This window comes from Ptychodera flava, chromosome 3 (assembly GCF_041260155.1).
Source record: "Ptychodera flava strain L36383 chromosome 3, AS_Pfla_20210202, whole genome shotgun sequence".
NCBI classification, from domain to species: Eukaryota; Metazoa; Hemichordata; class Enteropneusta; family Ptychoderidae; genus Ptychodera; species Ptychodera flava.
Window position 1 is genome coordinate 49909409 of NC_091930.1, and position 23509 is coordinate 49932917.

Sequence of the window (23509 nt, forward strand, 5' to 3'; positions counted from 1 at the left end):
TTTTCAGTTGTATATGGGTGTTTTGTCTTTTTGTGGGTTAAAATTGTTTGCCTGACTTCAGTTCTAGATACTTTTCTTTTAAATGACGTTAATATTTTTCTTACTATTTTTAACAAATCTTCACTCAGAATTTAAACTTCAAATTATATATGTAAATATTGCAATAAAGACGATTATACTGTCATTACAATGCAAAGGACTTTAGCAACCATATAAATCTATAAAATGTTAAAATAATTATTTTCATTTCTGGAGAAGTTTGTTCTTCTGCTGCCTCCTGGCGTTTCCAATCTTGTTTTGGAACTTGGTATTGAACGTCTTGGCACTCAGGTCCATTGTCCTCATCTGCTCTTTGGCCTTGGCATACAAGTAGGCTGTAAGACAAAAAGTGTGAGAAATGAGAAATCATTCCATTACTGTGTAGCCCATACTTATATACAGTACTTTTATAGGGGCAGTCTTCAATCCCTGGTTCTCACATTAGTGGTCATTCAGAGGGTCCGCACAGTACTGTAGATTTCCCAGAATTCATTATGCTTTGTATCCTCGGAGATACCTGAGTGAAGTCTACTATGTCTCCCATGTGTAGACAAATTCACAGACTATTTATCAAAATTTTGAAAACGTACTTTTATGCACACCATTCTTCTCAATTCTCATTTTAAATAATTTGGAAAATTATGCATAATTGAGAGAGGAGATAGCATTTTTGTGAAATTTGCCACAGATTGTGTCCTCAGCCATACAGAATAATGTGATGGAAAGTAGGGAGACTAGTTGCACCTGTTTTATGAAACAAAGGATATGATTTTTTGCAAAGAAGTGACAAAATAAATTTGCATGCTAAGTTTTCTCAGAGAATGACCCCTTCAGTTCATCATAACTTGCTGCCCAAAAAGCATGGCATTTGTAGTACCTAAAGAATGTGACTTTTCTGGTTGTTTAGCGGTTATTTTGAAACTTTCACTGATATATCTAAACGTACTTTTACTAGATATTATTTAAAAATTATTCTGATGCTGCACACCAATGCTTACATGCAGAAATGAAAAAGTTTTTAGAAAAGTAACCTTAAAGGATACAAATCATAGAGAATTGTGGGTAATTTATTGTACTGTGGTCTGTTCAGAATCATGCATATTTTACCCAAACTTATTCAAAATTACACAAAGAAAATTACGTCTGCATAATGTACTACATATTGACGAAGTGCAGTTCCATAATAACGACACACTCAACCCACACTGAATCGCCTTAACATAGTTCGATGCAGGACCAAAATAGAACACATAAACCTGCTTGCTGGTTAAAGTTACCATGATATTCATTTAAGATTTGGAGCCGACTGCAACTTTCGATGCAGCATTGTATCCCATCATCACAAAGCATAGTGTCAATACGTTCTGTTCAGACAAAGGTTCTAAAAACAAAGGCAGGACTTGGATTCACATGTCAATCTAGTCTATCTTGTTAGTAACACAATATACAGTCATTGTTATCATATTGCATGTTATTGAGATAGTGTGTACAGGTGACGAGTCTGTCGAGTGGCATTCTTGAAGTTCCGCAGGGCTTAAACAGGCATACTAAAGGAAAATTCAACCTCCCTCCCTTCCAGCCAAGTTCTACAGAAAAAGACTGCCAAAACCACTTCAGATCTACTGATTTCTGCATATTTTACGCTGACGTACACAATTTGATATATTTTATGCAAATAGTCCTGTTTCAAAATGACCTATGATTTATGTCCTTGACAAATGTATCTGCCAAATGGATTGATTTTTGTGGTCCTTTAAAGTCTGCTTACAGCTCACTGATTGGCTGGACCCTTTCTTCTAGGTCTCATTACCATGTAAAGTTCATCTCACAGCAATGTGATTGGTTGCCTTGTATACTTGTGTTAGCTTCATTCTGTAGTGTTCACTGCCTCCTAACAAAGTGTCTCATCTACTTCCTGGATACCGCTGTGGTAACCAGTTATTTAAAGTATTTGCACCTATGACGTGGTTCAATCATAACGTACAAAGTCAAAGACAGAATGCCGAATTTGCCGGAGAAACATTCACTGGTTCAAAACATGCATGTCTATTGGGCTCCAAATACTTGCTACGATTCAGTTTTTGGGTGATATTTTGATGGTGCTGGTATGAACCTAAGACTTACTATAATTGTAAATTTGTTTTGAACACAAACATTCCAAGCAATATAATAACATATCAGCTGTTCACCAATAGGGTCTGTGAATCATGAACCACTTCTGCATGATGGACCGTTTTCAATTTCCCAGCATGCCAACAGTATACCCTGAATTATAATATACATGTACCAGCTTGTTCTTGCAAAGCCAGCGATCTGATTGGTTCAGATACATTGTATTATTCATGATGTACCACAGTTGGAACACAACAGATAGTACACTGCTAGCTAGCATTTCTGAAGTATCGGGCACCGTGAGAGCCTTTTACATTCGTTCACTTTTTGGGGGGAGAACAACAATTAGCGTAAATTGGGCATATAGTACACAAGTTGTAATAATTCATAATCTCATGGCGATATTTCAATCCGTTTTTTTTTGTGAAACCGTTGTGTACACTCTACTCAGAACAATTTCTATGACACCATTGCTCAAAATAGAATGTTTCTCTAATTTACCCTCTATCCTTGTTTAGGATGTCATTAAGATTTTCTTAAAAGGAACTCAAAATATCATTGACACCTCTAGTTCCAAAATAATGACATTTACTGCATTGGCACTGAACATCCCAACTTTTTTTATGGTAAACCGGTGACATTAGTCGTGAGGGAGTTTTTTCTTTTTAATTTCACCAGTTTCTGAGCTATACAGCAGTTATGATTGTTAGAATGATGCGCTTCAGGTGTCTGAACATTGTAAGCATTGTTAGCATTATGAAATCAATTTATCCCAGACTTTTTTCCACATGGCACAAGACATCATCACTGGGCCAAACACAAGATATCATCACTGGGCCAAACGTTTCAAAATTACTCAAGAATATGCTTTTTTGCCCTACCGACCACATACAAAATTACTATTAAAAGCCACAATCGCTGAACCTCAAACTTGCAGTGCAAAATAAAGCCACCAAATTGAATGGCTTTATATGTTTCTCAGTAGACATTGAGTTTCTTTGTTTTTGTCTTCACATTGGGGTCGAACCACATGCAAACGTCCTGACTAACTTGATACTCCAACAGTTTCCATGAAGTACATTGGACACTACATAATGATGCATTACTAAATGACCCTCACACAGGGACATAAGGTGGCTAATCACAGTGCCGTAAACTGAACATTACAGAGTAATGAGACCGATGAGAATGGGTCCAGCCAATCAGTGAGCTGTAAGTTATAGGACTGCAAACACCAAGCACTGTGACCGGTACATATGTCTTGGACCTCACTTATGAAACAGGATGAATAAAACCCAACTTACGTATAATCATACACAAGTTTCAAAATAGTAACAGAACGCTGGTTGTTGACATTGACTGCTGATATGATTTGAGTCCTCTGTTCTCCTATACAAGTTGTGCAGTTACTCAGTTTGCCTTGAGATAAATCTGACAAAGCATACTTCTTTAAAGATTTTTCTAGCATTTTTTTGTTTGATGTTAATGACTAGTCTCCGATCTTCTTCAAAAATCATGTTGTAATGCACAATGTTAATAATTTCTACGACAATAGTATACCTACATTTGTTTGTGTTCCTGTGCCCTGTCAAGTGTCAAATATTATGTTTGAAGACTGAATTTTAATCCAGGCTAGCATTCTTGTTTATTAGGCCAATATTTTGTATGCAGCTACGGTAACCTAAAACATCATGCATAGATTATAATACATACAGCTTTGGAAACCTACCATATCACTGCATAGATTATAATCCATACAGGTTTGGAAACCTATGACATCATGCATAGATTATAATCCATACAGGTTTGGAAACCTATGACATCATGCATAGATTATAATCCATACAGGTTTGGAAACCTATGACATCATGCATAGATTATAATCCATACAGGTTTGGAAACCTATGACATCATGCATTGATTATAATCCATACAGGTTTGGAAACCTATGACATCATGCACAGATTATAATCCATACAGGTTTGGAAACCTATGACATCATGCACAGATTATAATCCATACAGGTTTGGAAACCTATGACATCATGCACAGATTATAATCCATACAGGTTTGGAAACCTATGACATCATGCACAGATTATAATCCATACAGGTTTGGAAACCTATGACATCATGCATAGATTATAATACATACAGCTTTGGAAACCTATGACATCATGCATAGATTATAATCCATACAGCTTTGGAAACCTATGACATCATGCATAGATTATAATCCATACAGGTTTGGAAACCTATGACATCATGCATAGATTATAATCCATACAGGTTTGGAAACCTATGACATCATGCATAGATTATAATCCATACAGGTTTGGAAACCTGTGACATCATGCATATATTATAATCCATACAGGTTTGGAAACCTATGACATCATGCATAGATTATAATCCATGCAGCTTTGGAAACCTATGACATCATGCATAGATTATAATCCATGCAGCTTTGGAAACCTATGACATCATGCATAGATTATAATCCATGCATAGATTATAATCCATGCAGGTTTGGTAACCTATGACACCATGCACAGATTATAATCCATCAGGTTTGCCACTGTATACAAGCTGCATTGGGTTAATTATGTGTAAATGTTTGCTCTCTGCAGCCACACATACAGTATGTGGCAAAGCAAGGCTACGTCTAATGCGCATATTTCATTCATACCGGCTGCAAAAATGTGGGAGCATTTGCTCTGTGCCACCACACACATGTAACACATGCAACTACCCTGGACTTACCTCTGACTGCATTGACGCGATGTTGATCCAGGGGTTGTTTCTCATCAGCATCCTTTTTATTTACTCGCAAACCCAAGCCACGGGACTGGCATAGCTCTTTTTGCGTGAACACAATGTCAATGACTTCATTCAGGAGTGTTCCTACAGATGGGTGATAAAAAACAAAAGATGATGTGGTGCCAATAGTGGGCGTTGAGGGCAGTGTAAGTAGACAAGAAAACATTCTACCTGCATTTATATTGGGAATTTACATCAGGGTCCACTAACTCAAAGTCATTTAAACCTCAATAACTTTTCAGGCGTTTTTAAGGCATATCAAGGACTTTTAGAAGTTAAACCCATAATTTTTCAGATATAATTTTTTACAATACCTCATTTTTTTTATGTATGATTTTCCATACCATTTCTATGATATCACTAATGTGAGTATAAATTTTCTAGGACTTTGGAAGACTCACTGGTATTGACCAGAACTTTCCTTCCTCCATCACCCAATGCAAAGTCAGACAGTGCCCTCTACCTGTAAACAGCTTACCACACAATAGAAAAAAACAGCAGTTACCCCTGACTTTGGTCAAGTTATTAAGCTCACGGGGAAAAGGAGTCTTAGAGAACCATAGACTGCAATTGCCAATATTTGTGGAGAAATGCTGTTGGAACTTTGCAACAAAGTTATTGTTATTATTGAAGGCCATGGTTAACTAAATTAAATTTTATGGATCAAGAACAAACACAGGAATTTAACTGTTCTCAAAGCCCGACTGTCATTTTTAATTACTGCTCTTTTGCTACACAGTAACTGATCAAAGTCCACTTCAACGTTGTTCCCTGGATACAGATGGGTCAGTTTTTAAATTATGTTTATTTCACTGATGAGTATGCAATGTGCATATTTTTATACAAAGCTGTATTTGCCATGCGACCCTGCAATATACACTGTATACAACACCTGCACAATTTGACACTCCAATAATTTTGAAAAGAATTATGACATGGTGCAAAAATTAAAGCGAATTTTCAGTTCTTAGGATCTAACCTTTGTTGTTAAGTCCCTTGAAATCTGTGCAGGCGGAGCACACAATAGTCCCTCTATTACAAGAGGTCAGTAACAAAAAGGATTTTTCAGTTCAGGTGATTTAAGCAAGGAAGTTGCATCATATTCTCCAGCTTCTATTACAAAGGATTACAAACAAACATTAGATCTTAAGAAATGAACGAAATTTGGTGCTCCTCAAAAGCACTTGGCCAAATCTGCCCCCCAAAAAGGTAAGAAGGTTTCTTAGGGGGTCATCACATAGCTTGGTGAAGTGACTGGACCACCTAGCATTGTGTTGATTTACAATTTTAATTGTATGTAGGTCAAATATACTGTGGTGCTGCAGAAATTCACTAGGCCTGCAATACGCAGTCTTTACAGAAAAAACCATCACCGTGACTGTTTTTATCAACCAAGTGGAATCCAAACAGAAATGCAGAATGGAATATTACCACTACTGTTAACCCTTTGAGGGCCAAAGTCTATTTTTGTCCCCTATATAAAATAAACCCCAGTCAATTTTTCTCAGATTTTTGGCAAAATTTTGAGAAAAAACTGTAGCAAATGAAATGTGATGTCCTTTTTGGTCCAAAATTATCAACAAATTACAGAAAAATTCATAAAATTAGTAAAATTTTGCACTAAAATTTTGGCAGGAGAAAATTACAGCGCTCAAAGGGTGAATACAAAACGTTTCAAATATTTTCCAAAGACATAATGCCAGCTTCAACTTAGCTCAAACTCTGTGAAAACGATAAATATGCATGCAACTCACCAAAGTAATCCTTGGAATGTTTAGCTTCTATTTCTGCCTGGGATAGAGCACGTGAAGAAACCAATACATCAGCATATCGTTCAGGATCTTCCTCTGGAGTTACCAAAACCTTTTCCTGGAAAAGGTAAAATTCACACTGAAGTAAACTTTTAATGGCAGTCATGGTTTATCAATATAGCTTGTGCCTTGAAATTGACAGACTTAAACTTTTACTCAAAATTTCCTTAAGCAAAGCATTAACCATTCTCTTTCAAAATCAAGAATGGAATGCAGTAGTTGCTGTGAAAATTTTGATATGAGAGAGACAAATTACCCAATATTAAAGGCCCAATAGCTATATCTTTTAGCATTATTTTGCCGATTTTACTACCAAACTAAAACAAGTTCTGGGAATGTACTCATTGAGGGGTGTTTATACAAGTATAATAAACTGTCCACTGGGACTGCAAGAGCAATTTTGAGCGAGATAAATAATAAATGTTTGCCCAAACGTAAAATGGCGCCCCCATGCAAATAAAGCAAAAACACAGTACACAGTGCATATATGCATTGGAATTCTTCACAGAAACAACAGAGTAGTCCAATGTTATGCATAGTGCTGAATGTTTTCCACTGGGACATTATATGCTATGTTTTATTTGTAGTATTACCAACTTTTGAAAATGGCAGGAAATTAAAATAACGGTTAAAATTTAAATTTACTTGTCCAATTTTTCAGTGGTAAAAGACTATATCCTTTAAATCTGTAGAATTTAAAGCAAATCAAACAAAATAGAAAGACATACAGCTATAGGGGACTTTAATAACCTATAATGAAAATTCAATATGGCCGCTTTCCCAGTGGTATCCATAGAGGGAAAAAATTCCTGATTTTCACTGAACTGAGCTGAAGAAAAACTTTCTTCACTCCATATGCATAATAAAGATCCCCCATGAGTGGCAGGCCAACAGAATACTGTAAAACATTGAAAGTCCAAATATCTGTCCCTAAGGCGAATTCTACCTCAATCAGCAGGAGGGTAGATGGAAATATGAAAAATGTAGGCTTGAATGCCAACTTTAAATTATAAGAGTCATGGCTCAGGGAAAATTGTCATCAGTAGTTACAGTCTGCATATCCATATCTAAATCATTATATTTGAGAATTGCAATTTTGCAATATAATACGAGAGCAACAATGCAAAAATACCGGTAGGAGAAACTGTTGAAGTCATTCACCTGGCATATTTCATAAATAAATATAACTTGTGAAAGAAATGACGTGATTCTGAATGAATTGATATTTTTGCAGGTTTCATCTGTTTAGTGAAGTGGAAGTTAATATTAACAGATATTCTGTGATGATATCAAAATATCAGAGCTAATATTTCTAGGCTAAAATGGTATCATAATCATTGAAACGATTATTCTCTAACAGTATACCAGATTCGTGTTGGATATTTCTGTGTATTTAGCTGTAGCCTGAACTCTGCATTGCAGTGCTGCATGTATGGATCTATTATCGAAAGCTGACTTGTACAACAGAACAGAGTTTCCAACAAGTGACAAAATTTGGATTTTTCTACGGGCGAGATATGTGACACTGCAAACATCAAAGTTCATAAGACATAAAAATTATCGACCCGGATCAAGATTGACGAGTCAACACCGTTGGAGACGCCCTGTTGTGGACTACGTCCTTAGTTTGGGTCACGGTGGATGCCATCATACTTTTCAGACCCGACATAAGCTCATGATATTTTGAAAGCTATGACACTTAGCATATGAATTACTGTGCCCATCTTGTTGTTTGTCTTCCCCTCATAATATATTTGAAAATCTTCTTAATAAGTCTGGTTACACTGCTGTAGCTGTCAGGCACTAGTGCCGTGAATCCCCTTACCAGGTGATGGCCAAATTCCGTTGGCATCAGGAGAGTGCGAGACAATGATTGACAAGTTCACGTGATGGACCATTTTACTCATTAAATGAAAGTAATCCAGGAAAGAAAACCCAGATCACAATATTTTTGCAATTTTAAAATAATTTTGATGCATCTACATCACATGAAAAATACCGGTAAAAAGACTGTTCATGTGATACATATACAATCCAATGAAATTTTTTTCTGTTTGACATCATTGTACACTTGCAGAGCCGTACAACTTCGAGCTGAAGGCTCGAAGTTGTACGGCTCCTTGAAAACACACAGATACGATGATGTAAAACAGAGAAAAAATTCATGGAATATATATAAATGCTATCCTACACTGAACAATGAACAATGAAAGAGTGCAACAGAAATACATTTGCCAAAACACTTGAGCCTGCCTCCACTGTAATGTTCACTTTACATTGCAATCAGATTTTTTTAGAACTGCTAACTTGTTCTGTTTCCCATGGTAAACTTTTTCCGCTCAAAATAAAATATTTTACTTTTTTCCCTGTGTGTGTGTGTGTGTATATGTATGTGTGTATGTGTATGTATGCATATATATATATATATATATATATATATATATATATATATATATATATATATATATATATATATATATATACACATATGTATATATATATATATATATATACATATATATATATATGTGTGTATATATAATATATATATATATATATATATATATATATATATATATATATATATATATATATATATATATATATATATATATATATATATATATATATATATATATATATATATATATATATGAGATGTGTGTGTATGTGTATGATTGTACACACACACACACATATTTCTTTTTTCTCACTTGAAAAACTCCTAAACCACAATAAATATATTTTCTGAAAGTCCTGATATTTTGAAATCTGACAGTGGACAGACAGTACACAGTCATTATTTGCATAGTAGTCACATCTACATTTTGTAAGTGGGAATCTTAAGATTAACTAAAATCACTACAACATCAGATTTGTATCATTTACTTAGAAGTACATCTACTTTTCAAACTCTCAAGTGTCAAAATTATCATTTATGCCGTAAGTTACATTTATGATGATACAACTTACAAGTACATGTTTGACAATCATACTTGTCAACTTGAAATGACTTACTTCACTGCCGTAGTAAACTGTTGGTGATAGTTCAAACACCGGCACATCACTCCCAACAAAAACTGCTGGTGTTCCCAGCCCGGACAGTCTGCTTTTCGAGTCTAGATCTGCTGTTCCACTTCCTAAAGATATTTGGGATGTTGGTTGTGCAGGGGAACTACCACTGGCTTTTCTGGTTTTACTTCCGACGATTACCGGGGATGCATGTCTTTGAGCTGGTTTTCTGTTAACCTTTTCTACGTCACTCTCAACTGAAAGTGCTTGTGTTCCTGTACATACGGTCGCTATTAAACTCCAGATTCGCTGTGCCACTTCCCACATGTACTTGGGATGTTGGTTGTACATGGGAACTACCACTGGTTTTTCTGATGCCACTTCCGACGATTTTCGGGGATGCCTGTTGTTGAGCTGGTTTTCTGTTGACCTTTTCCACATCGCTGTCAATGGAAACTGCTTGTGTTCCCTGTGCATACGGTCTGCTATTCGACTCCAGATCCACTGCACCACTTCCTACAGATACTTGGGGTGTTGGTTGTACTGGAGAACTACCGCTAGCTTCTCTGGTGCCGTACCTACAGGTATGGAGGATGTTTGGATCCCATCTGATATGAAAGTGGCCTGTGCTGAATCTCTCTCACACGACCCAGGTCGTACACAGGATTGGAGAATTTTGCCGACTTCAGACAAAGCGTTGACATGATCCTGTGTGATACCAAAGATGCTGGCATTGTTCACTGAAATGAGAAAGAAAAGTTGTTGACAACTTTTGGTAAATTTCTTTTATTGAAGAATGACTGTTGTATGCAGGTTTTGAACACTTCACAACCAATGATGGGTGCATTGTGCATGCAGTGTTCCCAACAGAGTAATTGAAGAATGGTGGCAACTACTGATTAATTTTGATAAAACAACAAATTCATTGACACAGTAACCAATATTGTTATGAAAATTAGCAACTATTTTATCAGAAATTCATGGGCAAACACTAGTGTAGCATACATGTAGCAGGGTTCGAAATTTATTTTTTTGTTTGGTGGTCAAGTTTGACCACCAGATTCAAATTTGGTGGTCAATTGCAAAATTTTTGGTGGTCAAAAAAAATTGTCATTATCAGAGTGTATTTCTTGTGGAGGTCAGGGTCCATAGGGGTGAATAGTGGGCTGACATCTTGTTCTGGAACCATTCCACTATGCTGCTACTCGTGTTACGTGGTTTATGTTAGATGCCCAATAAAATCCACCAGAAAATTTTCAGTATTTTCACAACTTGACCGCTGCATGAGTGACTGACTGACTGTAAGTTTTGACAGAATTACAAACTGAGTAATCAAGAAATGACAATTACTGCTGATAACATGACAATTATTGCATTTTTTGGACTTAGGCCTATGAAGTTTTGTCAGAGTTTTGTACCTTGATCTGTGTCACTTTAACGACTAGACAGAATTTGCAATGGATGTTATGCAACATTTGCAGACTTAATCACAATAATCATAGCAGTAAACAGTAAAACAAAGAGAGACTTGCCTATTCAAAGGAACGCCTCACTTGGGTAGATTAGAGTGGGTTGAAGACTGACATTGAACCACAGTGGAGGGACTGTGATTGAACAGACAAGATGTGTACTAGATAACTGCTAAAATATCTATCTCTGAGGATAATATATTGTTTCTTGATACTCCTAGCAATAAACTGTAAGAGGCATATAAGACTTGCAGCTCTGCAGTGCACTCATAAGTGTGACCTCCGAAAATTTTGATGGTCAACATTGACCACCCACAACAAAATCTGGTGGTCCAAATGAGATAATTGGTGGTCTTTTGACGCATGACCACCGGGTATTTCGAACCCTGTGTAGTAAACACTTCATGCATTGCTCTACATTTTTAATACAGCCTATAATAAATGAAGCAAACCCAAAATACCCTTGCTCACAGCTCCTACACTACTGTTCTTTGTTGCTGACTGATTTCTGATCATTTTTGAAAACAGTTTTTCCAAAATTTGTCACAATACAACATACAAGCAAATTATACTCAATGATATGCGTTTCAGTTGATGTCACCATGGTGTTTGCGTGATGATAAAAATGGGATCACCATATTCTCTGATTTTTTTTGTATTTTTTACAGTGTCATCTATCAAATTATTTATCTTGCTAAATGTGTACATGCATTTCTAGTTCATTGTTTATAACAACAGCAAGGTCAAAAAACAATAAATTGTGCTGTTCCGATAACATAGTAGGGCCTGGAAGGTAGGGATTTTTTTCAATTATTTTTTGAATATAGGCATTTTTCAGGGGTTCAAACCCTGCAACTGTTAACAGTTTCCTCATATTGTTAATGTCACATATGTGCAACGATGAATACATGTAACATTATAATTTCAAGCTGTGATTTTCTCTTTATTTCTCCTGTACCTGATTTTAGTTTTTTTTTCTTTCCTTTTTTTTTAACTTCAGTGTTTATGTAGCCCTAAAAACTTCTCGGGTCGGAGGGTAAAATATAGGATAGGTCGGGTTATCGGAACAGCACAATTTTTTTGGTGATTAACAGTTTAGTAAACAATTTCACTTTGTCTGCCAAGTCAGTAAAATGCAGTATTGAGTCTTATTTTAATATTTATATGCACATTCACCCACTGCGCTTGGACTGTGTACTTAGCACAGGTTTAGTCGGTGAAACAAAGACACCTGAAGGGTTTCCCACCTCTACTGTCTGTGTTAAAAAACGTTTACAGTATACATATTTTCAGGGATTTTCAAATCTCCAGGTCTGTGTTAAGGGAGAATGTGTCTGGGGATATTCAGACACCAAAACTTTTAGATTTCTTTTCTGATCTATCACTTGTGGGGATTCATTTCAAAGTTCTTGGTGTAACGAAACTTATCAACACCTTAGTTTTTCAAAAATTAAACAAAAAAATTTTCTCAATTGAGATGGGATGGTGGCCATTTTGAATTTCAAATATCACTAAATCTTTGGTATTTTATTTCTCTGGTAACAAAGTTTGCACAGTGACCTCAAATTTTTATGCATGATTTCAAAAGAGAATGGTTGAAAAATGCCCCGAGGGGAGTTTGAGCAAAAGTTCAAGTTTTTTCACTTTCAAGGTGCATACCACCTTACAATACAACACATTGGACATTTTATGCCTCACTTGGCATCACAAGGGTTAATATTAAAATACATGTTATTTTTGCAGTTCATTTGCTACCATACTTGAGCTAAAGAAAACATTTTGATTGTATTATTTGTACACGTAAACATCCATCCTATTCATCCACCCTATGTTATGGAAAACAATTTCTGGCTATATGTCAACAGCACATCAATGGTTATCCTTACCTAACTTGTGTAGAGCTTCAATCTCCTTCCTCAAGGCAAAATTTTCAGTTTTGAGTCTCTTGTTCTCCTCTTGAAGGAGTAGAATGGAGACTGGCCTACTGAGATCAACGTCCGTGGAGTCTTGCACACGATCCGGAGATGTTCTTGGAGTGGTTGAGTTTGAACACAAAGGATTCTGGGAAGAATGACTGACCACACAAGGAGTTGACTTGGGTGGTTCAACGTGAGTCTCACTTGGTTTTGCAGGTACCGTGGCCTGAGAATGGTGCAAAACAACTGCCGGCGACTGAACTGGGTGTTTTTTCCGCCCTGGTATGGATTCAAGTTGCTTTTGCTGGCTATTTGGGGAAGTTGCGTGTGAATGCCTGGAGGCACATACACATGTGCATTTATGAAGTTGCCTTGGTGTTGGCTGATGTGACTCCACAGTCTGAGTTTCACCTCTGGGATTACCTTGACCCGACTGTGACCTGTCTAAAACTCCCGATCCCTCACATGGAGTCTCCTCTCTCCAGGAACCAAACCAATCCATACGATCCATACGGCATGCTGTTGGATTGGCTGGAGGTTGTGGCTTGACTCTCACTTGATCCGAGGCGGCTGAAGCCCTCTTCAGTTTCCAATTATCAAGTTCGCCACTGAATCCTGTCATTTCTGCCATTTTCCTCACCTCTTCCTCACTCAGTCTCCACTTTCGTGAATTCCGCGATGCTCTATTCAAACCCTCCTCTGCTTTTTTATGAAATTGTCTGTCTACTTTCTGATTCAATACAGCTATTTTTTTCACCTGACTTTCTTCAGACGCATAGTCTGACTTCCTCTTACACAATTTCTTCTCATCTTGACGGTTCACTTTTTCAAGTTCGGCCACCGTTGAACTTGACCTCCAAGCTCTTCCACAATCCCTGCTGTCTTGCAAGGCTCTTTTACCCTCAGACATCAAAGTTGCAACGTGCTCTGACTCGGGTATTCTTGTTAGCAGTTTTTCAAAAAGCGTCTGCTTCTGGGTGCAAGACTTCTCACCTAGAAATACAAAGAGATTAAATGATACAGTGTTCACATCAAATTCAATCATCTATACTTGTATACATGTGTATTGAAAAAAGCACACCAAGCGACAGTATACAACAAGATTTTGACCAGTTCACAATAAATATGCACCAGCATTAGCAAGTGCATATATAAAGTGAACTGGTCAAAACCTAGTGGTATACCGTCACTGGGTGTATATCATAACAGTATATTGAAATTCTGGCATGGAACATCATAAAGGGTTTTTGCTCTTGCTGAGAGCTCGCACATGTGCTAGCTGGGGCATATCAAGAAAATACAACGGTTATTTTCACGTCTAGACCAATCAGATTGCTGTATTTGCACCATCAATATACTATATATTTGGACTGATCAGAGTGATTGATTTCAAACAAAAAAATAAAACTTTTCTGTTTGTCCAACACATTTTTTTAAATTCCGTTCGTTTGCCTTTAATTGTTTTGTTAATTACCTTTTCTCTGCATGGTTTATGTTTTTCATCTCATGGTACTTTTAACATAGAATGCACATATGGACAGTACTTTAAATATTGAAATTCTGAAAAAATACTTTTCAGGTCCCCTGCCAGTGTGGGTTTATTTTAAAGTATTCACAGAAATGTTTTTGAGAAACAAAAATGTGATTTATTTCCCATACAATTAAAGGAACAAAGTCGGCCAATTTTTCATGAATTTTGTTTGATATGAGACACTATTATTGTTTGACATGTTTAAAGAGGAATTGGTGATGATGCATATATTCGATCCCGGTTTTAGAAAAGATACTTGAAAGCAACGCGAGAAAGAATAAATGGTCACGACCATTAATTCTTTCTCACGATGGTTTCATTTGTCTAAAACGGGGGTTGAATATATATGCACGGTCACCCATTCATTCATTATTTTTCAATATGCCAAACAATAATAGTGTCTCATATCAAATATTCATGAATAATTAATTGGCCGACTTTGTCCCTTTAACCCAGGCCATGGTGGCTGTTTGAAATTGTGTCGTTCTGATAAATTCAAATTGTATGCCCTTCTATGAAGAGTGTAAAACTTTTTGAATACAGTTGGAGCAAAATTTTGACACTGAAATTACCTTCATCTCTTTTGCTTGCAGCAAATTTCCTTTCCGTTTTTATCCTAAACTTTATTTACAGGAGGGTATGGGGTTGGTGTTTGTACATCCCGCATAATTGTATTATCACTTCTATGGTTTGTCCCTATGGTTTAGTGTTTTATGTGCCTGTATGAGGCACAATACATGAATCGCCACGTCCAGAAAGGTCACAGGGTCAATCGAGCCATTGCAGATAAATTGCTGCCATACAGGAGTCTAGAGGATGTTCACTCAACACAACAACAACACAGCTATCTGTTGGCAGGGTAGTGTGCGTTGCTATGCGGGTCATCAGAGGTCAACCCTGCCACGGATATGACCCGCATAGCAACGCATGCTGCCCCGCTAACAGATAGCTGCATTTCCATGTAGCAATCATATCATATGTATATCATTTTCAAGAGATGCAGTTCAATATTGTAATTTTGAACGACAGCATTGACCATATTGACCGCATGGTGGCTAGATTGGCCTCAAGAACACTACAATGTAATATGTAGCAAGTTTGTGGTCTTGGTTACCCAGACTGCACTTGGACTCGGAGGCTCTTCCAGCCACCCCCACCCCATCGTCATGAAAATTCCATTAAGAAATCTCGGAGTTTGGATGGCGTATTATTACATGCCTCGTATATCGAACGCCGCGCACTCCATGGGATTCAATAGTAACTCACCCATGACGTTGCGGGCCGCAAAGTCATCATTGGACTGAAAGTGAACCAAAACTATTTTCAACTTGAAAACTTTTGGATGTAAAAGTCTTGAAATTTCATGTTTTGCACAGAAAATCCGGTTTTTGGAAAATTTCGCATAAAAATATTGATAAACCGCATAACAGTAGTTAAAATATATCAATACGCCATTCAATGGTGAAAATCTTTCTTTCTTTTTAATCGTTTTTTGTCTAAAACGTAAATATTTTTGGTGCAAACTGAGTCAGAGAGGCATGTAATAAAAACATTATAGCCCAAACAAGGGACTATGTACCCTGGGGGCAGGAGACCATTTGCCCTCCTTATGTCGGGCAAATGGTCACCTACCCTCGGGTACATAGTCCCATGTTTGGGCTATAATATATAATATTACACCATCACAGCTTCTAAACACCTCAACCCCTGACCATTTTGACCCTGTAAGTCACCCCGACCCGGGTCACCTCGACCCCTCCACCCATGTAACCTCAAACCCTCCCCACCCCCCTGTACCTTTCCTTCGGTTTTACAGAGACAAACTTGTATCATTATCTCGAAAGCATGTCGTCGGTTGTGCTCGATGCTCATAGCACTTTGAAGGCCTTAGTGGAAGCTCAGTAATGCCAGGATCATAGCAAAGCAAGCGGAGGCAGATACATTGTATTATTATGCACGGCCACTCTAATATAGTGCCACGGTCCCTCCACAGTTGTGGAGGGACCGTGTATATGCACATGCGCTTGGTCGTTGTGCCTGCATCTTGTGAATTAAAACGGCTAAATTATTGTTACGGAGCAAGCAAATTTTCTCAAAGAAAAACCATCGGCATCAGTTACACGATATTAAAATATCATTATGACAGGAAAAGTGAACTAGGTCCAAGTGAACCGTGGGGTACCGGATCGACAAAGGTGCGAATTACTGGAGTCAAAACAAACAGTGGTCGAGGTGACCTGTTCTCCGCAATGCGCATTACCGCCACATGACAATATGGGTCAGTTTTTCTCGATGGTCTATGTATGGGTGAACCAAGTAATGGTTCTGCACCAGGCTAGGACTTTACTTACTTGACGAATGGAAGATCACAACACCTTCGTACTCCACACGCCGTTCATTCGATCGGCCGCCGTCATGGAACACTGTCGTCAGAAATTCACGCTTGACATTGAGACCGATTGAAATGTCTCCTTCGTGTAAATTGAAATCACTGGCTCTTTCAACAGTGAAAACCTTGTCGATGGGAAAATAGACAAGCAAGAAGTTTGCCATGATCTGCGCGTTGCTGGATGTTGTTGACTCCTCTCACTTCTTCCAGTGATCGCGCCCGAACTGCAATCCAATCTCCTGAATCTCCCGCGGAGACCCAGCGAGTCTCAAATGGGTGAGTGATATGTTTACGACTTGCACGAGAACACTAGTTTTCGCTGAAAGTGGTCGATACATAAAAGACGGATCATGTCATGTTCGCTTTGACTAACATGGGAATATTATAGAAAATTAGTGGCACATTGCAACATCAACCGCACACAGGTTACGTACCATCTCTTACCCTTTTACGGTATATACACCCCCCCCCCTCCGGCGCCCGCCCTCTAGCGACGAAAACTTCAAATCTGTACCGTCCTAACCGCTGTACACCTTGGTTTGGCCAAACCAAATATTGAGTGTAGACCTGTTTGTATTTAAATTTTGGGAGAAACAGGTTGAATTGAAAATGTTCTGCCATGGGAAGGACATATGATAGTAGCAATCATACTAAACTTATTAGAAGACTTAGTCGGATCAGTTGATATACCACAAAAAAGCAAGATACAGACATCAGTCATCATCTGAGACATGGCATAAGCTGAAACATTACAACTTCCCCGATGCTAACTTGACACCTATTAACGCCTGTTAATCAGATGCGAAAAGCGCCACCTGTATGCATTTCGCGGCGAAGTGTAAATGAAGTTAGTTTGCTCACAGTATTAGTTAATGAGGGGATTATTGACGATGAATTTTCTGGCCAGCATTATGCAATGCTATGGCAATGCTGACCATGATATGCTCACCCTCAAGTCCTCAACACGATACGGACTATGGCTGACCCTTACCTCCATGGGTTGACCCATGGAGCTTGAAAAGGACGTCTCTTGCTTGGAGGAGGGACTGTCACAGTGATAAATCGATACCGGTTTTGGTCATGCAATGCAAGAGTACATTGGTACCTGATTATGTGTACCTAGACGTGTAAAACGGTGTATAAATCATCAGTGGTTTATACAGCGGTACAACGTATCGGTGTAAGCATGGAGCCAGATCCGTTTCTAGCTCCATGGTGTAAGACTACGACTTTATTTTTGGCTGACTGCACCAGCGATGGTCCGCATCAAACAGTAATACAGAAGAAAATTTACACCGCAAATTTCCATGGACTTTTTTCCATTTTTTTGAAATCACATTATACCTGCACTTATCGTGAAGGCTCACTTCTCAGCCGTAAAACTAGGTTTTCATATCAGTGACGTGTGCATGTGCGCAATTTTACTGTTGCTAAAGAGTGTCGATCGACCTTCTGTGAATGCTAAAACACTTCTCCGAGCCACAGACCCTCGAGGGTCTATGTCCGAGCAGAGCATCAATAACCTGCAATGTAGTAAATTTATAAAGTAACATCCCCGGAAGATTTTATTTTCTGACATTTTGATCCTGCATACCCTCTGCTTGTTGACAAGCAATGAAGCTAACGAGCGTCCTACTGTTCACCATATCCTTGCCCCGAAAACGACTACGAGGCAGATTATTTCAATTTTTCAAATTTCCATGGGAGAGAGTGGATGTAATCAGATAATTTTCTGGAACTACCAGGCTATGATCACCTAATCAAATCATTACCCGTTTTCCGAACGATCTCTTGATATTAATTTAGTGTGTCATGATCAAACTTTCACTTTATTACAATGCTGAACTTCTTTCGAGAAACTTAGAAATAAAGATCGATTATTTTTACCATGTGTACACGCCAACGAGATGCTATTGTTTAGCAGGAGTGGAGATTAAACCCAGTGGGTCATGGATGCCTTCTGATCTGAATAAAACGTTGGGTATCTTTAGAGCGGCAGTGTTTCACCATGAAGGCGCAACTTTGCACAATTTTTAAATATCGGATATTTACTATCTAGTATCGAAGTTTGACGATTTCGGGACAAGTATCGATACTAGACGATACTAGAATGAACTGCGGTTGTTCCATGGGAAGCTGCGTCTGTGAAATCAACGATATTTAGGATACCCGATATTTTTTCGGCGATTTGGGGACTCTAATATCGATACTAGAAGATACTAGAATTACTTGCCCTGTGCCTCGGCTCGCTGGATCTGTGAAATCTCCGATATTTACCCGATATTTATCGGCGATTTGGGGACTCTAATATCGATACTAGATGATACTTGCATGACTTGCCTTGTGCCTCGGCACGCCGGATCTGTGAAATCTCCGATATTTATCCGATATTTTTCGGCGATTTGGGGACTCTAATATCGATACTAGACGATACTAGAATGACTTGCCCTGTGCCTCGGCACACCGGATCTGTGAAATCTCCGATATTTACCCGATATTTCTCGGCGATTTGGGGACTCTAACATCGATACCAGACGATACTAGAATGACTTGCCTCGTGCCTCGGCACGCCGGATCTGTGAAATCTCTTATATGTATACCCGATATTTATCGGCGATCTGGTGACTCTAATATCGATACTAGACGATACTAGAACTACTTGCCTTGTGTCTCAGCACGCCGGATCAGTGAAATCTCCGATATTTACACGATATTTATCGGCGATTTCGGGACTCTAATATCGATACTAGACGATACTAGATTCAGTCAAATCACGCGTAAATATCCGATATATATCGGAGATTTCACCACCTCACAGTTCTGGCCAAACCCGACATCCAAGGACTGACTCTAGCTTCGATACTAGACGATACTAGATTCAGTCAAATCGCAAGTAAATATCCGATATATATCGGAGATTGCACCACCTCAGAGTTCTGGTCAAACCCGACTTCCAAGGACTGACTCTAGCTTCGATACTAGACGATACTAGATTCAGTCAAATCGCAAGTAAATATCCGATATATATCGGAGATTTCACCACCTTACAGTTCTGGTCAAACCCGACTTCCAAGGACTGACTCTAGCTTCGATACTAGACGTTACTAGATTCAGTGAAATCGCGCGTAAATATCCGATATATATCGGAGATTTCAGCCCTTTATAGATCTGGTGAAGCCAATCTAATTTCGATATTGTATAGTCTAGTAGCCGTAAATATCGGATATCATATAAAAGTGAAATGTCGCCATGTCCTCTGTAAAAAAAAAAAAAAAAAAAAAAACAGTTTCACACAAACGAGATCGTCTTTGTCCGACAACGGAAGTTGACCGGGCAATTCATTTCGCAATCCAGTTTCTTCCAGTGATTGTCATTCGAAGTGTTTTTTCTCAAAGGAACAAGCTATAAAACTTCTCGACCAGTACTTTCCATTAGCATAAATAAAAAAACAGACAGACAAATAGCTAGATAGATAGATCATGTGGTTGGATAGATAGATTCTCTTTGTGACAGCGACTGTGTATGAAGATCAGGCAGAGAAGATACATGTAGATGGACAAAGAGACGAAGAGAAACAGGGAGAAAGGAAGCAATCATTGTTCGACGCGTTCGTTCAGTGAAATTTAAAATCGACGGAGGCTACGCTACACAAACAGGACTAAAATACCAACATTTATGTGGAAATGGAAATTTAAATTTCATGGTCACTGTTTTGGCCATTAAATGATAAGATTTTAAAGTGACACATATATATATCCCTTTAAAAAAATTCAGCGATGGCCACAAAACTGTTTCAGCTTAGTCATTTTGAAGGCATGTCTGCAGTAACATAGGATAGGGATTACGATATATATTGGCGTTGGTTGCCTTTCAACGACAACTCGCAGTGAGAGATATCCTTGTTTTCGTGAAAATTGTCTTCCTTCAGTGACTGTCACTCTCACTGTGTTTTTATCTTAGGGGGACTTTTCAAACATAATGTGTACCACCGGTAAATTGCAGTTTGTAAGGTCTGTTCAAAAAGGAACGCAGTCCTCGCTTCTAGCGTTTATGCGGCTTATGCTGGCATAATTATGTTTATCTAATTTGAATAGAAAAGGCTAACAACGTAAAAGCGAGTTCTGTAAAAAGCATGCGAATCACTACCAGAGGAATAATTTCGACACCTTTTCATGCTCCATGAATCCATCATGAATGTCCATCAAATGTTGTTTTCAACAAATTTTGCAATGTTTTGATGCATTATTTAGACAAAACATGATCTAACCTTTCGCCAAGGGCATTTGGCGAGAGATAAGCAGCATGGACCACGTGATCCACTGCCGTCCGCAGATAGGATTCAAAATTATGGTGAAGTCACCGTGGTTTAATGACCAGCTCGTAAATACCGTAGTCATGAGCGTTCATCTTACACTTTACACCCTTTGATGCAGCAAATACTGAGTCCGAATCACCACAAATTCAAGTAAATCAAAGTCCGAACCGAAAACCTTTATCTACGACTGAAACTTAACATCATTCCGTTCGAGGCCCGCGGCTCCCTCATTAACACCGGCATAAAAAAATCGGCGTCATCAAGGGACTCTCAATTCTGTATTTTTATATTTTTTGATTCGGATGTAGCTTTACCTACACTTGGCTATTTAAAAATTGAATTCGTTCTCCACTGCTTGATGTAAATGTTCTGCTTGGAGTGTTTGAAGACTGTGAGACAATGACAATTATCGCGTGTGTTGTTTGCTGAATTAGCAACCTCAAGAATGGTACAAATTTTCATTACGATTTTCTTCTGACAGAAGTCCTTGTCTGATTCAAAACGTTTGATAAAACGATTGTGACTGGCGAGGCTACATCAGGATGCAATGCACTTGAGTCGAATACATAGACAATGTCTTTGTTTTTTTCTTGTGGGGTGGGATGAGGTAAGGTATACAGCTGCCGCTATGTCGTCATAAGTACGGACCGAAAGAAAGTAGGAGTTATACTTGTAAAATATGAACTTTAGTAGCAGTCAAGTCTACAAGCTATAGAAGTCGAGCGAAGTCTGCACGCCACGGTCATTCCACTCGCTTTTGTGGAGTGACCGTGCTTACGTCGTTCGACCATTTTCAGCTTTTGTGCAAGGTGTTGGTACAATGAAGCGTCTTTTCAGTTCTTTTGTACCGAAGTCGCATCGCAATTGCCATGAGGTGTCAGAATTCGAAAATACCACGAAACCATAGTCCCTTGTAGAGGGACTGTGACGAAAATAATATTCAATCAAACCATGAAGGAGATCTCTCCGGTCCTTCTACCTCCATGATCAAACTTTACAGGAGAAATAGTCGCGGTTTCCACACACTGGCTTGCATGCAAATGCTGTTCGTGTCGTTTGATTTGGTATATGTATTATGATGTGTACGTGATTCACACCTTCCGCCGGCTTAGCATATTAACTAACCCCGAAATTTCGGGGTTGCATACATGGCTAGTTAGCATCGGCGAAGTGTAATGCGAGGTCACCTGACTGGTTCAAGTTCGAAGAGATGTAATTAACTAATCTAATACGCTGTGAAGCACATTAATTCCACTCGGGTTTTTTTGCGAGTTATTTGGAGTGATGAAAGTTAGTCTCATATACTCTACAAATAGGATTTGATCAAATTATGTAATGACATGGTTTCATTTGTCATAGTGAGGCCTACTTGTTCATAGAAACCTAAGACTTGTAATTAGTTGTTACTTACCACTCTTTATCATTTGACATCCCTCTAAAATTTATCATTTTTCTGACAAACTGCTGTCATAAGATTTTCTTATTTCTCAACAAATATTTTGTCAGTTTATGAATGCTTATTTGTCGTAAGGGATTGTCCGGCAGATCATCATGAAGCGATAATGCATGCACCAGTAACGTAATTCCTAAGTGGTGTCGGTGATGGGGTGGGGAGAGGAAGGACCCCAATTCGCTTTACGCGCGCGGAAAACATAAAAAGGATATTGTGGTGTGAGCAAAATAAATAGTCAACCAGTTATATAGAAGCTGCAAAGAACACCATATGAATTCGCTACATTTTATGACCCCCGAGTAATGACCTGCAATTTGGCAAATTTATGAAACTCATCTGCCAATTTGTACCAGGAAAAATATTGATAAATCGACACTTTCTGAACTATATTCGCACGGTTGTTGCGTTGTACCCTGCATGAAGAAAATGGCACCTATGGTCAAACTACGTATTGGTACTTTGCAAAATGAACGGAAAGTTCGTGTATCTATTATTCATGACGTGGATTTTACACAACGCGTTTGACTTGCTCCAAATCTGTGGATATTTCAATATTCGAACAGAACAAATTGAAGGTATAAACTTCAAAGACTGTTCGGTTAGTGTTAAGCTGTTGCGTGGATTGTTGGTTCAATAGCCCATC

General features: G+C 38.3%; 2 protein-coding genes across 2 annotated transcripts; both read right to left on the reverse strand.

Annotated features, from left to right (window-relative positions):
* LOC139130225 (uncharacterized) lies at positions 1-10270 on the reverse strand. Its single transcript, XM_070695975.1, has 4 exons — positions 9800-10270; positions 6725-6839; positions 4914-5054; positions 1-374 (listed from the first exon to the last, which is right to left on the reverse strand). The coding sequence occupies exons 1-4, from the start codon at positions 10268-10270 to the stop codon at positions 244-246; spliced, it is 858 nt and encodes a 285-aa protein (XP_070552076.1). The 3' UTR covers positions 1-243.
* Positions 10271-10309: 39 nt separating this feature from the next.
* Positions 10310-17528, reverse strand: LOC139130224 (uncharacterized). The gene is made up of 3 exons (XM_070695974.1): positions 17061-17528; positions 13149-14171; positions 10310-10533 (listed from the first exon to the last, which is right to left on the reverse strand). The coding sequence occupies exons 1-3, from the start codon at positions 17260-17262 to the stop codon at positions 10310-10312; spliced, it is 1449 nt and encodes a 482-aa protein (XP_070552075.1). The 5' UTR covers positions 17263-17528.
* Positions 17529-23509: the final 5981 nt, after the last annotated feature.